General features: G+C 35.5%; 3 protein-coding genes across 8 annotated transcripts in view; 1 reads left to right on the top strand and 2 right to left on the bottom strand.

Moving 5' to 3' along the window:
* The first annotated feature begins 2113 nt into the window (after positions 1-2113).
* On the top strand, positions 2114-7972 carry tram2 (translocation associated membrane protein 2). The gene is made up of 11 exons (XM_043219167.1): positions 2114-2321; positions 3899-3962; positions 4079-4188; positions 4865-4981; positions 5055-5113; positions 5200-5284; positions 5414-5484; positions 5579-5683; positions 5928-6071; positions 6166-6326; positions 7311-7972. Exons 1-11 carry the CDS (start codon positions 2202-2204, stop codon positions 7385-7387), a joined length of 1113 nt encoding a protein of 370 aa, XP_043075102.1. The 5' UTR covers positions 2114-2201; the 3' UTR covers positions 7388-7972.
* A 350-nt stretch (positions 7973-8322) lies between these two features.
* Positions 8323-16545, bottom strand: efhc1 (EF-hand domain (C-terminal) containing 1). The gene is made up of 10 exons (XM_043219159.1): positions 15052-16545; positions 14613-14837; positions 13439-13726; positions 13212-13364; positions 12426-12618; positions 11512-11732; positions 10943-11083; positions 9529-9742; positions 9298-9450; positions 8323-8488 (listed from the first exon to the last, which is right to left on the bottom strand). The coding sequence occupies exons 1-10, from the start codon at positions 15112-15114 to the stop codon at positions 8439-8441; spliced, it is 1701 nt and encodes a 566-aa protein (XP_043075094.1). The 5' UTR covers positions 15115-16545; the 3' UTR covers positions 8323-8438.
* Positions 16546-16574: 29 nt separating this feature from the next.
* LOC122324614 (protein eva-1 homolog A) overlaps positions 16575-18973 on the bottom strand; it is a 38821-nt gene continuing 36422 nt past the window's right edge. For 2 of the 6 annotated variants that reach the window (XM_043219160.1, XM_043219162.1), the window contains exons 7-8: positions 18144-18287; positions 16577-17876 (exon numbers count right to left, since the gene is read on the bottom strand). In XM_043219160.1, the coding sequence (XP_043075095.1) occupies positions 17500-17876; positions 18144-18287 (521 nt within the window). In that variant the 3' untranslated portion in view covers positions 16577-17499. Of the gene's footprint in view, positions 17877-18143; positions 18288-18973 lie in introns of all 6 variants that reach the window. The other 4 variants (XM_043219164.1, XM_043219165.1, XM_043219161.1 and 1 more) reach the window with 3 other exon arrangements.

The following is an 18973-nucleotide window of genomic DNA, read 5'->3' as shown; positions in this document are numbered from 1 at the left end:
AATAGTATGAAGTGAACGATAAATAAGTTACAGTATCACATGTCCTCATCACATCGCATGTTAAATTAAACAAGCGGCATCTAGTTATCATCTAAAAATAACAATTATTTTCTAGTTTTAATCCAGCTGGTTGACAAAATGGTTACCAGTACAATTAATGAGGAGATTAAAAAGTAATGCGTATTTCATGCATATAGAAAATGAGCATACTTTTTACTGTATAATCTACTGCATGTATGGAAGTAAGCCATTCTGAACATAACCAATAAAAATCCACATGCTGTTGGTTTGAGCTGAAAGCACAATCTTCCTGTCGTATACTCTCAGACTGGTGTAAACCAATCTTATGAAGGGCTGTGGTCTGGATTATCAGTCTTTGGCATACAGTGCCTGATACAGACAAAAATAGACACAAAACTCACCGTAGAACATGATCAGACTCTGAATATGTAGATTACCATATAATTAATAAGGGTTTTGTAATGACTGCTCCATATCCTTGCATAAGAATATCTGCAAAAGGACTTTTCTGCTGATACTTCACTCATTTGTATCTTGGATATTTCTCATTTTGTCTTATCCAAAAATCTTTGGTTTTGCCTTTCAAAGGATGGGTCAGGTTTATTTTTTCATATTTGTGAATTATTTCCACAGGTCATGTGGGGTATTCAAGGTGTTACAATTGCACCCTCATTTTATTAATTTTATTATTATTTATAATTTTTGTCTGTTTATTTATTGATTTAATTTTGTTCATGAATTTTTTTATTCATTTATTTTTTACATATTGATAAAGCTGATACATAGTTCAAACCCATATTTAAAATTAAGCCCATCTAAAAAAAAATAATAATAACAATAATAAAATAAATAATAATAATGAAGATATATTTTATGCATTTTCCATTGACAGGAGTTCAAGGGTCATGCGATGTTTCAGTGAATATCCACTGGAGTGGTTTTTCACAGTTTGAAGTGCTCACTGTGTGTGTGTGTGTGTGTGTGTGTGTTTTTTCCATTGTTTTTCATGGAAGCATTTTGAGAGTGTGTATACTATCTGATGTTATTATTTGCATGCATTGTTCTGAAGGATGTTTTTGCTCAAACAGTAGTGCTGGGTTGTGTCCCTTAACAGGTCAATATTTGCAATAATTTTAATGCAAATTCAGCCATAAGATTATGGAGGTTTGCAGATAATGTGAATGAAAGTTTGTTTGGTTTTCCTGGATGTGGATTGTTTGCTCTTCTGGTGAATTCCATTTACTCATTAAATTAATTTCGCAGGAATTATGAATTCGTTGTAATATGTCTCTCACATATGTCTCCACTCATGAAATGTCATCAAGCTCATTTTTATCTGTGCTGTGCATAGCAATACCCATCATAAATATAATGGCAGGAAATTGTTTACACCAAATGAATACACACACACAATGGAAACTATGATTAATAGAATGTCATATTAAACAGCAAACGGAAGGCACTGAACTGATAACAACCAGGAACATTGATTTATGTTACATACAATCTATAGTAGGCTTTTGTGGAATGGTAGTGAAATACGCGTGGATTAATTCAGACATGTCAGGTCTACAATTTAAACTCTGGCTATTAAAATATTTCACTGTCATTATTCAGTTATAAACGATCAACAGCTGGTACAGAGGCTGATGTGCTATCACGTAGTACACGTTACTTTTCTCAGCGCTGCTCAGGATAGACCATTCAGAGTCGTTTACGATTATAGACAAAGAATAAAAATAAAAACCTTTACAGCGAATGTTGCTGTACATTTTACGATATTCAATTTATTAATTTATACATAACTTCGCTGTTATAATATTTCTATTTTATAATGTTTTAAGTAGTTTTATTTATTTATTAGCATTTTGTGAAAATGAAGTTTAGTTTACATTGGATTACACGGTTAAATTTACTGTTACGTAAACATGCCAATATTTAAATAATAATTATATAATTATTATGTTTAGAATGCTAAATAATTTACGAAAAAACAAAAGAAAAGCGATTTCCTACATTTTTCTCTCGTTACCTAGCTTCTTACTGCGCATGCGCGCTAAATTTGGTTCGTGGCTAAAGCGCGCATGCGCAGTGCGCTCGCTGAAGTTTGGAGTGATTCGTGGAAGTTTTAGATTTGGAGAAGGGAAAAAAAGCACAGCTGAAATTCGGGAACTTGTAAAATGGCTTTTCGCAGGAGAAACAAGAGTTATCCTTTCTTCAGTCAAGAGTTTCTCATTCAGAATCACGCGGACATTGTGTTTAGTTTGGTGATTTTCATTTTGATTGGACTGATGTTTGAGGTGAGTTCAAGAGTTTTGGATTCTCTTTTTTTTCGTGTCTGCGTCTTAACCAGCTGCTTTTTTCTGTCTCTCTCTTTCTGTCTCCTTTCTTTTACATCGAAATTAAACGTGCAGCTTTAAAACAGAGCGACACACTTCACTTCTTGATTTGAATGTAAAGCCTTTGAAATGATCATCATCTACTTGGTTGTCTGTAAAAGTAAGTTTAGACACTCCGCTTATGCAGTTAATCTACATTAAAAGCACGCATTAAGCATCACTCGGGTTGAATTGAATGCATTTAAAGAAATCCATTTTTCACAACTTTATTCAAAACCTTGTCACCATCACCTGGGCCCAGATGTCTGAGTATGTAGATGGTGAAGTTCCTAAAAGTACATTTAATGTGTGATTTGTTAGATATGAAAACATAAACTCGGTGTTATGATATATTTTTTAAATTTTTATGTTGAAGTTGCTCACGTTTCTGCTCCAGTGCCACGTCAAGTCTCTCAGGCGCTCTCAGTTTGATTGACATTCCTGAAGAATCCAGTTTAAATCTATTTCAGAAACGCTTCGTATCAAATGCACGGTGATCCGTCGCTTGTAAGTGATTGATCTAAAGGGCAATATGTGCATTTGAAGCTTCTAGATGAGCAGCCTTCTCTGGTTTTTCGCGTTAGCCTGTCGAATGCCTGCAAACGTTCAGAAAGACCGAACGAAACGATTGAGTTTCACGCATCTCTTCTGTCACACAAGCATCGGATCTGTGTTCAGATGGATTTTTTCCCTTCACATCTGCGGTTTCACACACCTGCTGCTCTCAACATCTGTGTGTTTCATTCAAACGCCTCTCATTTGTTTTGCGATTTTTGGACCACACTGCTAAAGTGCATCATATGGAGAGTAAAAAAAAATACTGGTTTTCTGCACAATGTGTGCATGTTTTGAGACCTAATTAAATTAACAACAAATAAATGGATGTAGTAAATAAAAAGTACAAATTGCAAAGTGTAACAAGTAACACATTTTATTTTATTTTTTTTAATAAAACTAAGTTATTAAATAATTATAGTTCAATTTATTTTAAATTAGTTTCTTTTTAACTTATTTTAATTTTTTAATTAAAATGTTAATGTATGTTTTTTGTTTTTAAAATATTATTATTATTATTATTATTATTATTTCTACTAGTTTTTGTTTTAGTTAATCAAACCAAATGAAATGTTCCCATGGGAGTGGCAACTAAATACTTTACGTTATGTTAGTTATCATTTTATTTGAAGTAAAATGCACTTATGGTTTTGGTTAACTTTGTTTGTTTTCATTCTATTCTTGTAAATCTTTGTAATGGGTTGTCATCTTCCTGTTAAAAAAATGTATAAAATACACATTGAGTCTCATTCTTTAAGAATTAAAGAATGCTTTCTGTAGTTCAGGCCATAACTGTATGAAAGCACACGATAGTTTATTATAGATCATGTGATCTGCATGTGTGTTTGGATCAAGGGTTACATCTGTGCGTTTTACCCGTCATTGTGCAGGAAAGCTGTATTTTATGTAGTGAACATCATCAGTTTCTCTCTTCTTTCTTTCAGACAACAGCGAAAACAGCCATTTTATTCATTCAGCCTCAGTATAACATCAGCTCCTTGACCGCAGGTTTCTCTCTCACACACACACACACACACACACACACACACACTCACTCATAAGTCTCTCAGATCTACTGCAGTCTGATGCATCATTGATATGAGCTAACGTGTGTGTGTTTTTAGATGGAGAAGTGACTCTGTATCATTATGGATGGAAAGACTGTGCTACTGTCCTCTTCTATCTTTGTATCACCATCATTCTTCATGCAGTGGTGCAGGAATATGTGCTAGATGTAAGTGCTGCAATGCTTTTTGGGTAATGTAGTTTTAACTTTTTTTTTTTTTTTTTTTTTTGCAAGCAACAGCTAAAGTTCTTTAACTCTTTCCCTGCCAGCGTTTTTTAAGAAAGTAGCCAGCCACTTTGAAACACTATAATCTATCTGTATTATTCACACTTTTTTTTCTAGCTTTTCTTTTGTTTTGAGGTCTTATTCATTAAAAGAAACACTTAAGCAGAATCGCATTTTTATGAAATACTACACATGCATCATATTCAGTAACATGATTAAAGCAAATATGCATCAGAAGGCTTCCATCAGTTCTCCCAAAGCTAGTACAGACGTATTACTTTGTAACATTAAGCAGTTTTCAATTACATGCGGTAGTGTTGCTGATCGCGTTATTTTTCATATGCATATGCTATTGTTCATTTCTGCAATCCCCCAAACAATAAACTTTCATATTACAGCCAAACAGTGTAGAGCATTCATAAAATCATATATTAAAGAGTCCTTATGCTTAAGCATCTACACCAAAAAGCGTTGCTGTATTATAAACAAGTGAAAATGGGCATGAAATTGTACAGGTGTCGTGCCACCTCATCGACCAGCTGCACTCTGGGGTTACTCAAAAAAAGAGTTAATGTGTTATTAATTTGCATTTTATTGGCTTTTGTGTGCTCAATTTCAGAAAGTAAACCGGCGTCTGCACCTGTCAAAGAGTAAAAACACAAAGTTTAATGAATCCGGGCAGCTGTGTGTGTTTTACCTGGTGTCCAGTTTATGGAGTCTCTACGTCATCGCCACAGTAAGAGCCTCCAGATCATACATGCATTAAACACTTTCTGATTATGGCAGTTAATTGTTTATATGATTGGCAGGAGGGATACATTTTGCATCCCAGTAGCCTTTGGGAGAACTATCCTCATGTTCACCTGAGGTGAGAGAACTTTTGTCACATTATGCTTCCAAACCAATTTATTCTGTTGTGTTGTTATATAATTTTTTTTTTCTCTCTCCTGTCAGGTTTCAGGTGAAGTTCTTCTACCTCACACAGCTGGCGTACTGGTTTCACGCACTACCTGAACTTTACTTCCAGAAAGTAAGGAAGGTAAGAGAAGATTAAAGATGCACACAAGAACAGAAACACTGATGCAGGGAGGTGTGTATATAAGTACTGTATATGCATAATAATTGAGCTGTATAATAATTGAGTTGTGCTGCTTTTTTTTGCTTTCAGGAAGAAATCCCGCGTCAGCTGCAGTATATCGGTCTTTATCTGTTGCACATTCTGGCTGCATATCTGTTAAAGTAAGACCAATGAATCAAAACCGGATAATGCTGTATAATATCAGATGTTTGTATATTTGTTTAATATGAATATGTATTTGTCATCTCTCTTCAGTTTGACGCGGGTTGGGCTGGTTTTGTTGTTTCTGCAGTATCTTTCTGAGATGGGTTTCCACCTGTCTCGACTGTTTTACTTCATTGATGAAAACCACCACAAAATGTGAGACACACACATATTATGTGTATATATAAATACAAACACTTGAACGTTTATATTTAAGGAAAATGTTCTTTATATTAAATATATTTATATTTAATGTCTAAAATATAATGTGTATATACACATGTATATTTAAAAAAAAATTATTGTATGTCTGTGTATTTCTACATGCATAAACTCAGTGCACATTATAACCCTGAGAGATCTCTGTCTAACAGCAGACATGCGTGTGTTGTGTTTGCAGGTTTGAGATGTGGTCTGTCGGATTCGTCCTGACCCGGATGATCACTCTGACTCTGATGTTCCTGGCCGTGGGCTTCGGTTTGGCTCGTTCTGAAAACCAGATGCTTGATTTGGAGACGGGAAACTTCAACACTCTTTCTATCAGGTGAGACGGACGCTTTTGTTTTTGTTGTAGTACTTCATCAGAGACCTGGGCATGTGGATAACGCTGTGTGTGTGTGTGTGTGTTTGACGTGCAGGCTGCTGGTGTTGTTCGTGGTGTGTTTCACTCAGTCGTGGCTGCTCTGGAAGTTCTTCCGTTTCCAGCTGAGCCGAACGCGTGAGCTGAGACTGGAGCAGGCGGCACGGAAGAGAGCGGCCGCTAAACAACACATGCAGCGCACGCTCAAACGGGATTCAGGTACATGTTCTTTTTTTTGTATTGTGTTTTTTTTCTCAAAGCTCTTTTAAAGACCTCTTGCTCTTTTAGAAATTAAGGCTTTGTTTTGATGTAAAACCTTAATTCCTTTCCTCAAAGTACCAAACTCATTAAATCACGGCATTAAATACTGCTTGAAAAGAGAAAAAAAAAAGGACGTCTTTGTCATCTTGATCTTGTTTTCTCTTTTTTTATACTTTTTTTTTTTTTTTAATAAAACATTTTCATCATTGTCACTACTTTTAAGACCAAACTTAAGTAGTTTTTTTTTCCAAATATTGCCAGTAACCCTGTTGGTTTAATTGGTCTTCATGCAGTTTGCCAAAGAATTGACTTTCTGACTTGTCAGAGACTTAAAAAATATAAAACATCAAAATCTCTTTTTCCAGAATTGTTGTTAGGGATCAGTTTGACTAACACATATTTATGTTTTATATAGCATTTTTCTATGTACTACTGTACACCCAGTGGCTACTAGTAGTTGTGCAAATGGTAACAAGTACAGTATAAGTGTAGTGTCTAACCTGTACTTGTAAATAGTATTTATTGCTGTTTGTGCTATTTCTGCCTTGCCTTTTTCTCAAAACCGCTTTGAAGACGATGGCTTCTCACATTTATTTTTAGTGCTTTCAGTCTAGTAACTGATACTCAAAAGTGTGTGTGTGTGCGTGCGTGAATTTGACCCCAACGCAAAGTCCTTACCAAAATAAAATTCTATATTTATTTAACATTGTGTTGTTTTTCTCAGTTATTGTGAATAGCTTTGAATTATCTACTGAAAGCGACAAAAAAAAAAGTCAGGTTTTGTAAATGTTTTTAGGTTTCCCTGCCCTGTGTGTGTGTGTGTGTGTGTGTGTGTGTGTGTGAGCCAAAATATGACACTCAAGAACGACAAACACTGGTTTGTGGGTCTGATGTCTTAGGTTACACTCTTCTTCTCTAATAGCAGCTTTTTGTGTTTTGCAGTTGGTCATCATGAGAATGGACTGATTAAAGCAGAGAACGGCACATCTCCTCGTCTCAAGAAAATCAAAGCGCCGTAAACTTCAGCCCCGTTCCAGCGCATGGCCTCCACACATCGAGGGCACAGGAACAGGAAACGGTTCATCTGCCTGCTGCTTCCTGTTTCCACATCAAGAGAAGTGCATGTGGCGTTTCTCAGAGGAAGTGACGACGACACGCTCAACGGGCTCTGGTCAACGTACTAAACTTCTCTTTCCAGTTTCAGTATTCATGTTATTTCTTCTTTGTGTTTCTAAACTTCACTCAGTCTTTCTTTATTAAAGCGCTGTTTTGAGGTTAGTTTGTATTTCTGTATCTGCATGTCTTGAGGTACAAAAGCGGCGACGACGGTGGCCTAGGCTTGACACTCAGCGTATTGAGATGATTTGAATCTGAGGTGTTATTCTGAGACTTCACGCATTTTGGGTTTGAAATGAAGTTACATGGCAATCCAAAAAAAAAAATAGCAAAAGAAACAATGGGAAATCATGTTGAACAAGCATTGTAGAAGAGAAATGACCCTGAACACACAACAAATTCTGTCTTGCTTTGTACGTTTATGCAGTTTGATATTTGATTGTATATGAGAATGCTTTATAAATGTTGAACCTTTTTGAATAGTTAAATTGTTTTTGAGTTTTCTCTCTTTTGCAGAAACATTTCGTTTGTTTATTTCATCACATAAACTGATAATGGATGGGAAGCTAATGAAAATGCTATGTCCTTGTCATGTTTAATCATCCAAAAAAAATTGCATGACCTATATATATATATATATATATATATATTTTTTTTATTTTAACTGAATAACATTTTAAGTCTGATTTACAAATTTTGGGGAAAACCAAACAAATTCTCATCAGTAGTGCAAATAGTAAAATAGGACTTTTTGTTTTTAAATACAGTAAAATAACACATTAATGAACCTCAATGATTATTCACTTTGCTTGTGATTTAACATTTCATTTCGTCTTTATTCCAAATATCACAGCAATACTCACAAAAATCTCAGCATCAAAAAGCACAAACATGAAAAAAAGGCCTTCATTCTTAATTGAATGATCTTTTGGTATCTTGTGATGATGAGTAGCATCATGGAGCATTTCGGTTCTGGAGGTCGACCGCAGCTCTGTCACTCTCAGCTGTGAAGAGAAATATTGAGCAAGATTCAACTGAATATCAGACACTCAAACTTTATCATGAATAGTCCTTTTTCCGTTTTCACAGGACCTTGAATATGAAACCGAAAGGGTTTATAACACACAGTGCTATGTTTATTCTGGCCAAAATCTTTTTTAGATATGTGAGCCTTCAGCACAAAAACAGTCATATGTAACACACGTATAATTGTAGCAATAACCAACAAAATGATTATTTTTAAAAATGATTATTTTTTTCTTTTATGCCAAAAATGAACAGGATGTTAAGTAAAGATCTTTGCTAAAGAACTTTATTTGGACAGTTTTAAATGCGATTGAAAGCCATATATAGTCCCTTTCTACCAAAAAAGAGGTTTTATATGATGAAAAAAAAATACCTTTGTAACTGGTTTTGTGGTCCAGGGATGAATATATGTTGTGAGTTCAAATTTATAAATTATGGAAATAATAATAATATAAAAATTATTCTCTTCATATACCAAAATATATTTCAAAATGTATTTTAGGGCAAGACAACACATTTCCAATCATATAGTAGCCTACATTAAATGTAAATGTATATATAGGTAGAAAAATATAATATTTTAACAAATGTATATATTTTATATATATTGAAATATAAAAAAATATATTTGAAAATATATACAGTATTTTGCCTTTAGGAATATTTTAATATTTTTTGTGAAATGAAGAGCCTCCATGGATATCAATGGAACCATCAAAGCCAATAAAGAACCTTTTATTTTTATGATTATAGGTTGCATAGACCTCAACCAAATATAATTTTTTACCTTTATGTTGTTCCTCCTGGTCTGAGACTTGACTGACCCCAAACTTCTGTCTCAGGGAAGAGAGAGTGTGTTCAGGGATGTGATTGGACAGTGACTCCAGGTACCTTAAGACGTATCGGTCAGCATCCATCAGGACAAACCGATGTCCGAATACTGCAGACAAAAAAAAAAGAACATTAAAAGAAACAAAGAGTGTGATGATTCCCAGGATGTGATGTCACTCGTCAATACCCTCCACAGTCACTCCAATGGAGAAGTCTGCAGGGGTGTAGTACTCTGGGTTTTCCATGCAGCTTCCTGGTTTTGGGACACGAGTCTTCTCAAGGAATTTTCCTCCGATAATGCCAGAATTATGTTTTGATCTCTCAAAAATGCTGATCATGTCATCTGACAGGTAGTAAGACAGAATGAAGCGTCGACCCTCATCCAGGGGATTCTGGGAATCCTGTGGCAGACAAGGATGTTGTAAGAAACAATGTAGATACCTTGTGAAAGGAACCGGATACATTATGTATTAAGTAAATAAGATTTGATTTTGTTGTTTAAGTCGTATATTAAATAAGTTAAAGTGTACACAACAAAGCACTGCAGGGATGTCTTATAAGCCAAACCCAAAAAATTTGTTCACAATTTACCACATCAACCGAATGTGCCCTGGACCATACAACCAGTCATTAGCGTCAATTTTTATAAACTTGAGATTTATACATAATCTCAAATTAATCTTAATAATTATTTCCATTTGATGGTTCGATTTCCGTTGAAGGTTTGTTAGGATAAGAAACTATTTGGTCGAGATAGGTATTTGAAAATATGAAATCTGAGGGTGAAAAAAATCTAAATATTGAGAAAATAATCATGTATGTTACAAATTAAAAATACTTATATATATATATATATATATATATATATATTTTTTTTTTTTTTTTTTTGTTACAGAAGGAAATTGACAAAATATATTCATAGAACATGATCTTTACTTAATATCCTAATTATCTGTGGCATAAAATAAAAATCGATAATTTTGCACAATATAAGGAGCACTTCGACAAGTAAAATAAACTTAAACAGATTTAATCCTCTTGAACGGGCAAAATAAAAATATGCAGACAGGCAGAATATATACCACGTATGGACATAGACAATCGGACCAACTGAATACAAACACACAGGACTTAAATACACAAGGAAATTGACTAAATTAACAGGAAACAGGTGAAGACAATGACACAATTAACAGGAACGGAAGGTAGGGCACACAGAGCACATGGTACGAGACAAAACGACAACAAAAGAGTCCAAAGACGTGACAATATTGTTGGCTACTGCTACAAATATGCCCATGCAATTTAGAGCTGGTTTTGTGGTCCAGGGTTACAATTAGTCTTGGTTAAACGCCTAAAAATATACACTTTAATTTCATGCCGAACTTTAATACTTAAATTCTCTTTAAATTCTCGTTTAAATGAGCCGCGAATCTGCGGAGCGATACAAGGCGTGAAAGTAGCGACCGCGCGCTGGATTTCGCGACTGACCAATCAGAATCGACTATTCCAGACCACTCAGGAACTACTTTATTTCCGCTTGCGTTGTTGTAGCGCAATATTCAGCAAGGAAATGATCCACATCCGAGTACTACTCTCACCAGCCGTGCGACGTAACGCAGGACTTTGTTGTCGTTCTCCAGGAGTTTGATCACGTCCTTCTTGGGCGGCTCAGGAATCAGGGACAGGCAGTTCTGTAACGAGTCCTCCAGCGAACCGAAGCCGTTATACGGAGGAATCATCTACGGCAAAAAGGATTAAATCATAACATTCGTTATTAACATTTAAACATTTAATTAATGATGTTAGCGTTTTGTTATTTTCTAGAAATTGACAAAATAATTATTAAAGTAATAGTAATAATAATTGTTATTAAAATAAAAAATGTACTAAAAGCTGACTTTTAATAAAACTGTCTCAAACTCGTCTCAAATATGTGAAGAACTTGCTGTTGAATTTTTAAATTTTGAAAATTCAATAAATAAAAAAATAGCTTAAAAAAACATTTGCACCCCTAGATGTCAGTGTCACAACATTAAACATTTCTGGAGAACATAAGTGTACAAGTGGCAGGTAGTTCACTTATGATAATGTGCCATTTGCATACAACTGTGCATAACATTCATTCAAGATAAGATGACATTAGCCCAGTTAACAGTATGTATCTGACCCTCTTGATGTCTTCTTGTGTTTTGGTGTCTACAGTAAGTGGTTTGAGCAAGATGTCGGGGTGATTCTGTTCGTAGTATTTCCTGGTGAAGTCGTCACAGTCATACAGCAGGAAGCATCTCCCCATCAGCGTGACCTTATCACCGACCCTGAAGTCTTCGGGAGAGAAATACTCCTTCACATCCTGTGGAGAAACTTCCAGGACACAGGTGGGGAACGGCTCTGAATCGAGAAACAGAAAGAAGTTTATAGCTTTTTGGTTTTATATATGGATTATGTCCTTTAATTATGCTGAAATTAAATGTAAATGCAGTCTATGTGGGACCAAACCTAAAGAAATTAAAAAAAATAAATAAACAATTATACTAATAGGAAAATAAGTAAAGAAATAAATGACTTGCTACAACAAATACAATTAATACAGAATTTATTTCATTTTAGTTTGTTTTTTATTTTATTTAGCAAATTTTTTAACATCAGATAAAATGCAAAGAAAAAAACACACACATTAGGTAAACTAAAAATAAATATTGTTCCTTTTATTTTTAACTTTATATTATTTAATATTATATATTTATTTATTCATTCAAAATATGTTTTTATTATGGCTAAAATATAATTAAATATATTGAGATGAATTTAAGTTATAAATACTGGTAACTGATAGTGTAAAATAATATAATTCTATCAAATATTTTTAAATAATTTAAATATACTTTTGGTCAGATTGCGCAGCCCTATATACAAAATTTTTTTTTTTTAAATGAATGAAAGAATTTACTTCTGAACTATTAAGTAAATATTTTATGACAAGAAATTTGGGACCCCCTGATTTAGTCTATCAATGCTTCTATAAACACAAAAAGCAACCGAATTGAAGCAGTTTTTTTTAAAGCTGTGTGTTTATGGTCTCACCACAGGTTGATTTGATGTGTTTGGGAATCTTCTGTCTGCTGAGCAGCACTGGGAACGGGTCCCGGCCGCTGTTGGCCTCGTGATGTTCACAGATGTCAACAGAATCATCTACCAGATAGTAATGCAGCGTTACGGGCCGCTTCTCCCCGTAGAGAGAGTCTGTGTCATCCCAGAGCGCATAGAAACGCAGCACCTTGAGACAGCAGATAAATGAGGAGTAAGAAAGAATGTATTCAGTTGTGTGTAAACGTACAGGGGTGTTACTTTTACCCCAAATACTCATAAGTTGTATTTTTTTTATTTGCCACTATCCTAGGTTTTGCCCATTTACAAGATGTTTTACTCATTTAAAACACAATAAAATGTAATATGCTGCCTTATTCTTTTCATATTTTAATATGTACAGGTCAGAGTTAGAATTCTTACATAAATATTATGTTACACTGAAAGACATATATAACATTATTTCACCCCAATTATATATATATATATATATATATATATATATATATATATATATATATATATATATATATATATATATATGGGTATTACAACAAAAGTAATATATGGGTACTAACGAAAACATGGTTTATGAGGACACTTCCTGCAAAACAAAACCATTAAAAAACATATAAAACCCAGTAATTTTCTCTAAGGGGTTAGGACTAGGTGTAGAGTTGATATGAAAATCAATAGAATATAATAGAAAATAGTTTGTAGAGTATAAAAACCATTACACCTAATGAGTCCCCATAAAGCACAAATGCAAGTATGTGTGTGTACCTGTCGATCCAGGGCGAGGAAACGCTCCAGCTGATGGTTGTGGTCATAGGGGACAATGTGGGTTTGCTGTGCTTGAGCTCGGCGGATGGTGTATGGATCGCTAGGAATGGACTCTGACTCATTTAACACTATTCCCTGACTCTCCATGTAGTCCTACACACACACACACACACTCAGTCAAACCCAACCCTTTTTAAGCAGCAGTCTAGTAGAGTCAGTGTGTGTACCTGTGTGAAGGCATCGCAGTGTGTTATCCTGTAGTCGGTTCCAAACAAGCTCATGTCCATCCCCACATTGAGGTCTTTCCAGTGGTACAGATCTCCGTGCTGGTTTTTGGTCAGCCTCTGACGTTTGATCAGCTTTCCCTGAGGAATTCCAGAGTTTTCCACCGGCGGCTCGGTCACACACATGCTGTCATCCTCCAGGTGATAGTAGATCACCACAGGACGAATGCGGAAGTGCTCATCCGGGGAGTGCAACACTTCCTGCCGGAAGTAACCATAGAAACGCAGCACCTGAAGGTCAAAAGGGTAAAGGTGAGAGGTTGGCTCTGATTCATTTGGATAGAGAGAGAGAGAGCACAATAAACATACACCTCTAAAAACAACACATTACTTTGTAAATACAATTTTTTTTTTAATTATTAAAACTGATAAAGATAAAACTTCTTATCATATACAATATAATATCCAATATAATACAACAATATATCACAACCTCCCTCTTCATTGGGTTGACATAAAATATTTCCAACACCCCACAAAAAAAGAAAGATTCAGTATCATTCACCAATTCATAGTACTTCATATCCAGCACAGGTTTTTAACAGAGGTTTTAAAAATAAAGCCAAGATTGTTACTGAAGTCGCTGATCACACCAAGAATTCCCAATAACACTGAACGTCCTATAAATGTATGCATTACTGAATGACCAAAAAAACCACTCTTCTCTCAAAAGATTTAGATGAGCTTTGTAACGGTTCCAGTGAGAAATCCACCACTGCAAATCCCCACTTCTCTTTTCAATTACTTTCTTATATATCGACCTCCAGTATCTACCTTTTTGGAGAAGTACCTAATTCAAATAAATTAGTCTTTCAATGCTTTTAATTTAAAGATAAAGTGACTTAGATATTGAGACAGAGACAGAAATATATGGATAGAGACAGAACCATGATAGACAGCAGGATAAAGTGGTGACTAGACAGAAGGATAGATAAAGAGACAATGACAGACAGAAAACAGATTGCTAGAGAAAGATTGGCAAAATCCTACATCATTAGATTAATATAACTACACTTATAAAGACAATTATAGAACAATAGACAGATTTAGGTTGATAAACAGAGACAGAATTATTATTTTTTTGACATACAGAACACTATAGATAGATACCCGTCACCTTCTTGTCGTGAGCAGCGTGCGCCGGGATGAAGTCTAACGGCGGGGGTCGGTGTGTGTCGGTGCCGTAGGTCAGGTTCGGGATGTCTCTGATCAGCCGGTTCCTCTCGCTGTGACTGATGTTGACCGACAGCAGCGGATCCTGTCCGGTACCGACCGCGGGCCGCCGGGGCAGAGCGTAACCGTTCTTGAAATCCAGAGTCTGAGCTCTGTGGAAAGCGGATTTCTGAATCACAGAAAAACAGCACGTGATATAACTGTATATTTAAAAAAATGTTTAAAAGAACCGGCTACATAAACGAATAGCTGGTTCATCCAAACAGCAAACATCTAAAACGTGCTCCAAAGACATATGATGCAGATGTTTATGTTACAAAAAGCGTGTGGGAAAACAGCTCAATTAAAAAATAAGATGGGGCCTGCGTGTTAATGTTTCTCACCGTTAAATCCCGAAACGAGTTTCCTGGCAGGAAAGGAAGCCCGTGTGTCGTATTTATATTCATTTTTACCCTTATCTATATTCAAATAATTCAAAGGTTTAGGTAAATTAAATAAGTTACGTTGTTCTCTCGTGGGACTGCTGCGCTTTATTGAGGAGGTTTATTTATAGCGTTCTCCATGGAGACCACAAACACGGGCAGTTGTCATGGAGATGTAAACAATTCTTTTCGTGTGTCTTGTGGATCGATTCACCAACAGGGGGCGCTTACACGTTCCGTTTATTCAATGCCGTTTATTTAATGCTCCATAACAACCAAAACAAATCCTCCCACAGCTCCTGCTCTGTACGCGAGCTGATGTTCCTATCAAACCATGCTGAAATATTACTGGAAAATAAAACAAATTTGAAGAGCGCTTACAAAAAAAACATCCTGCCGTTTCACAAACAAACGTTCACATGCATGCAAATGTCCAGTCACTTCATGTTTTGTCTTGCTTTGAAAACAAATGATAAAATAAACTTAAATGTTACATGTTAAATGATCTCTGTGTGGGAATAGGCTCTTAAAAATAAAGGCTTTAGGTACAGGTATAATATTTCCCGCAATAGTAATACTTAGTTTGGCAGGGTATTATATATATTCCATTACATTTGTTATTTTTAATGCTTAAATTTCTAAAATTACTTTTCATATAATTTTAAGTCTTTAGGCATATTAAATAGGATGTTGGCTACTTCCAACACCCCTATATGGGTGTTTTAAAAACATGGAAATCAAAACCTAAATATAATCTAAATATCAATAATTAGAACCTAAATATCAAAAACATCTATTTAAAAAAATATTATATTTATATGGCTATCTCAGGAAACTTATATAGCCATAAATATACGCTCTTTGCTGAATATAAGCAGCACCATTGAAAACCTTTATTTTTAAGAACAGAATGTATGTTATTTATGGCTTTGTATCATTAACATTAATTCTGAGCACTCATTATCATGTAACAGAAACTGAAACACATTAAACACAGTTGTAACAATCAGAAAGCGCTGCGTAAAGACATTGAGCTATTATCTGTGTTGGCAGATGTGTTTAAGGCACGGCGCTGATGTGTGTCATCATCCTATAAGAACCTCTTTGAGGTCATGGTTGCATCTATGCAGGAACATTTGAATCTCAATAGTCTCTCATGCACTAAAAATACAAGATTATACACAGAACACTTTGATTGCATCCCTGAGCAATCAGGCAAGCTTTGCCACAGTATAAAAAAATATTTCATCCAAAAAAAAAATAGTGGTATCAAAAGCTATTTAAATATCAAAATAGATTTCATAAAGGCTGAGATGATTTTAAAGCATGTCTATATATAAAATATTCAAAAATATTTGGATAACTTAAAAATGCATGAATGCCATTGCATTTGATAATAAATATATCAAAAGTTGTGTTTATTTTTAAAGGCAAAAATAATAAATGAAAAAAAGGTAACACTTTACTATTAGTTCCAATTAACCAAATAACTAAAAATGCAAAGCAAATGTAACTAAAATATATTTGTAGCAGTATTTATTAAAAAAATTTTAATCAATATAAATACTGTTTATTTATTTGTATGGAAGGAAGCATCATATCAACAAATTTCAAGATTAAATTATTTATTTGTAACTGCAAGATTAAAAGGGAAATGAGCAAATTACATTTATTTTATTGATTTTTTTTTATTTTTTGGAGAAACAGGCTTGTATACCTCAAGTCCATTAAATACAAACATAGAACTTTTAATTTTATTCATGATTTAAAAGTATTTTGAATAGCTAGTTCATGTTAACTAATGTAGTTAACAAATAGAGCCTCATTGTAAAATGTTACCAAAAAATGCAATGCGGTTTAGATTAAAAGTCATTAAGAAAAATACGATGCAAAAAGCTCCAGCTTAATTTTCTTGCAGCTGTAGCTTGGTTTGTTATATTTGCTTCCCAATGCAATGACATTCAGATATTTATAAGTGTCCAAATATGTTTTAGTTTTTCTGTACTGTATATGTGTATCTGATCAAATCAAACTGGAAGGCACTTAATTTGCTCAGGTCTCTCCCTACCGAAGGCGGTCCTCACTGTTTGACAGGCGGAGTGAAGGACCAATCACAGTGCTTAGAGCTTATCACGCCTCTCAGAGCTGCCTATAGACTCCTAGAGCCAGCTATCGACTGAACCACATCTCCCAGAAGCCACACGCTGCAAAAAAATGTCCAACTTCAAGAACGATATTCAGGTAACAATATTCCCAAATCTGACTTGTCAGCATGTGACCAGTTGGAGCTCATGGATAAACCGCATGTCAATGAAGAGCTTATTTCCACTGCAAATATGCCATTTAGTGCCACACTAAGGCGATGGACCCAGCCGCTTCAGCGTCTTGTTAGTAGCTTCTCGTCTGGATCTAGTAGTAGCGGTTCAGGCTGCGGGTTCCTGGGACGTCCGGCTGGCCGTTCATCCAGATCTCCCGTATGATCCGCTCTCTCTCCTCCAGCCGCTGAGCTCGCTCCAGCTCCTCCGCTGACGTGAAGATGTTTGTGTTGAGGGTGCGCTCGAAGCGCCGGTGCCGTCGGGCTGAGAGGTCCGAGCTGGAGTCCCAGTCTGAATCGGAGTCGCTGGAGTCGCTGTCGGAGTCGGCGGGTCTTGGACGCTTCTTAGCGACGGCACGGCGAGGTTTACAGTCTGTACGGCAGGAAATCTGAACCACCAGCGCGAAGAGCGTGAGGAACAGACCGGCACAGACGCCGCACATGAAATACAGCGCACAGCGCTCCGGGTGCTCTGGGATGGAGACACAAAACAGACCAAAATAAAATCACAGTGACCAGTATTTTTGGGAAATGAGTATTTCTCATTTAGGGTTATGATCCTGCCTGCTACATATGTCATTTTAGTATGGTGATGTTAGTGGGTAAATATGGCCAGTAGATTTTATGGTTAAAATGAATGCACAGACCCCAAATAATTTTTATATGTATCTTTTGATCTAATTTTTTTAAAGGTATTTGCATTTGCCTTTTCCATTTGCTGCAGATGTTGTGGTGTTACCTGTGATGTAGGTGTAGGCCGCCAGCATGCTGCTGATGAGGGCCATGGTTGGTCTGATCACGGTGGAGATGGTTGGGTTCGGATGGCTTTCTCCAGGCTTTACTGAATACGGACCAGAACTCCGTCCTCGAGTCGACCTCCCTGCTGTCAAATACACAATCATCATGCCCTCGCTCGAACCAACCTTCATCGTGAGATTTTTATAAAACACAAAGTCTATATTTTGCCCCAAGCTTCCATGTCTGGCGATAAACAAAAGAACAAGTTGGATTTACATCAATAATTCATCAGCAGGTCCTCATTGTGTGTGTGTGTGTGTGTGTGTGTGTGTGATGTGAAAGGAAAAGTTCACTAAAAAGGAAAATGCTGTCATCATTATGATGTGGCATTTTTCCAATTTCAAACAAAAATATACAACATACAATAATAGTGAATGGCATGGTGCTGTCTAACTCCAAGAAAAATAAAAATGCGGTGCATTACCTATATATCTGTATCGAAGACATCAAATGCCATTGCTTCTGACATCATATCATATTTTAGTCTATATGCATCTTTTATATCATATTTTAGTCTGTATGCAGCGTTTTTTTTCTTCAAACTGTTCTTCTTCAGAATTTTTTTTTGAGAATTGTGAAAAAAAATTCACTATAACTTATTACTTATTCCATAAACGGAAACTGGCTTCCAAATGAATGGCACTGCAAAGTTCGTTAAAAATTAATGTATTTCACAAAGTGTAACAAAAGTGTTAATAGAAATTAATAAACTATTGTTTGTGTGTGAACTTTCCATATAGGTCTAATATTGGTCTAATACATGTTCAGAAC

This window comes from Puntigrus tetrazona, chromosome 20, assembly GCF_018831695.1.
Source record: "Puntigrus tetrazona isolate hp1 chromosome 20, ASM1883169v1, whole genome shotgun sequence".
Classification (NCBI taxonomy): Eukaryota; Metazoa; Chordata; class Actinopteri; order Cypriniformes; family Cyprinidae; genus Puntigrus; species Puntigrus tetrazona.
Note: the sequence above shows the minus strand (reverse complement) of the source record. Positions and strands in the feature narration are given on the sequence as shown.

What these genes read in the sequence shown, in the direction of transcription:
- tram2 (XM_043219167.1), top strand. Translation starts at nt 2,202, where the DNA reads ATGGCTTTTCGCAGGAGAAACAAGAGTTATCCTTTCTTCAGTCAAGAG. An exon ending in GTCTCTACGTCATCGCCACA is followed by an intron (nt 4,982 to 5,054) that starts GTAAGAGCCTCC and finishes TATGATTGGCAG; the next exon opens with GAGGGATACATTTTGCATCC. An exon ending in TATCCTCATGTTCACCTGAG is followed by an intron (nt 5,114 to 5,199) that starts GTGAGAGAACTT and finishes CTCTCCTGTCAG; the next exon opens with GTTTCAGGTGAAGTTCTTCT.
- efhc1 (XM_043219159.1), bottom strand. Translation starts at nt 15,114, where the DNA reads ATGAATATAAATACGACACACGGGCTTCCTTTCCTGCCAGGAAACTCG. An exon ending in TCCTCGCCCTGGATCGACAG is followed by an intron (nt 12,619 to 13,211) that starts GTACACACACAT and finishes TGCTGTCTCAAG; the next exon opens with GTGCTGCGTTTCTATGCGCT. An exon ending in CATTGGAGTGACTGTGGAGG is followed by an intron (nt 9,451 to 9,528) that starts GTATTGACGAGT and finishes TTTTGTCTGCAG; the next exon opens with TATTCGGACATCGGTTTGTC.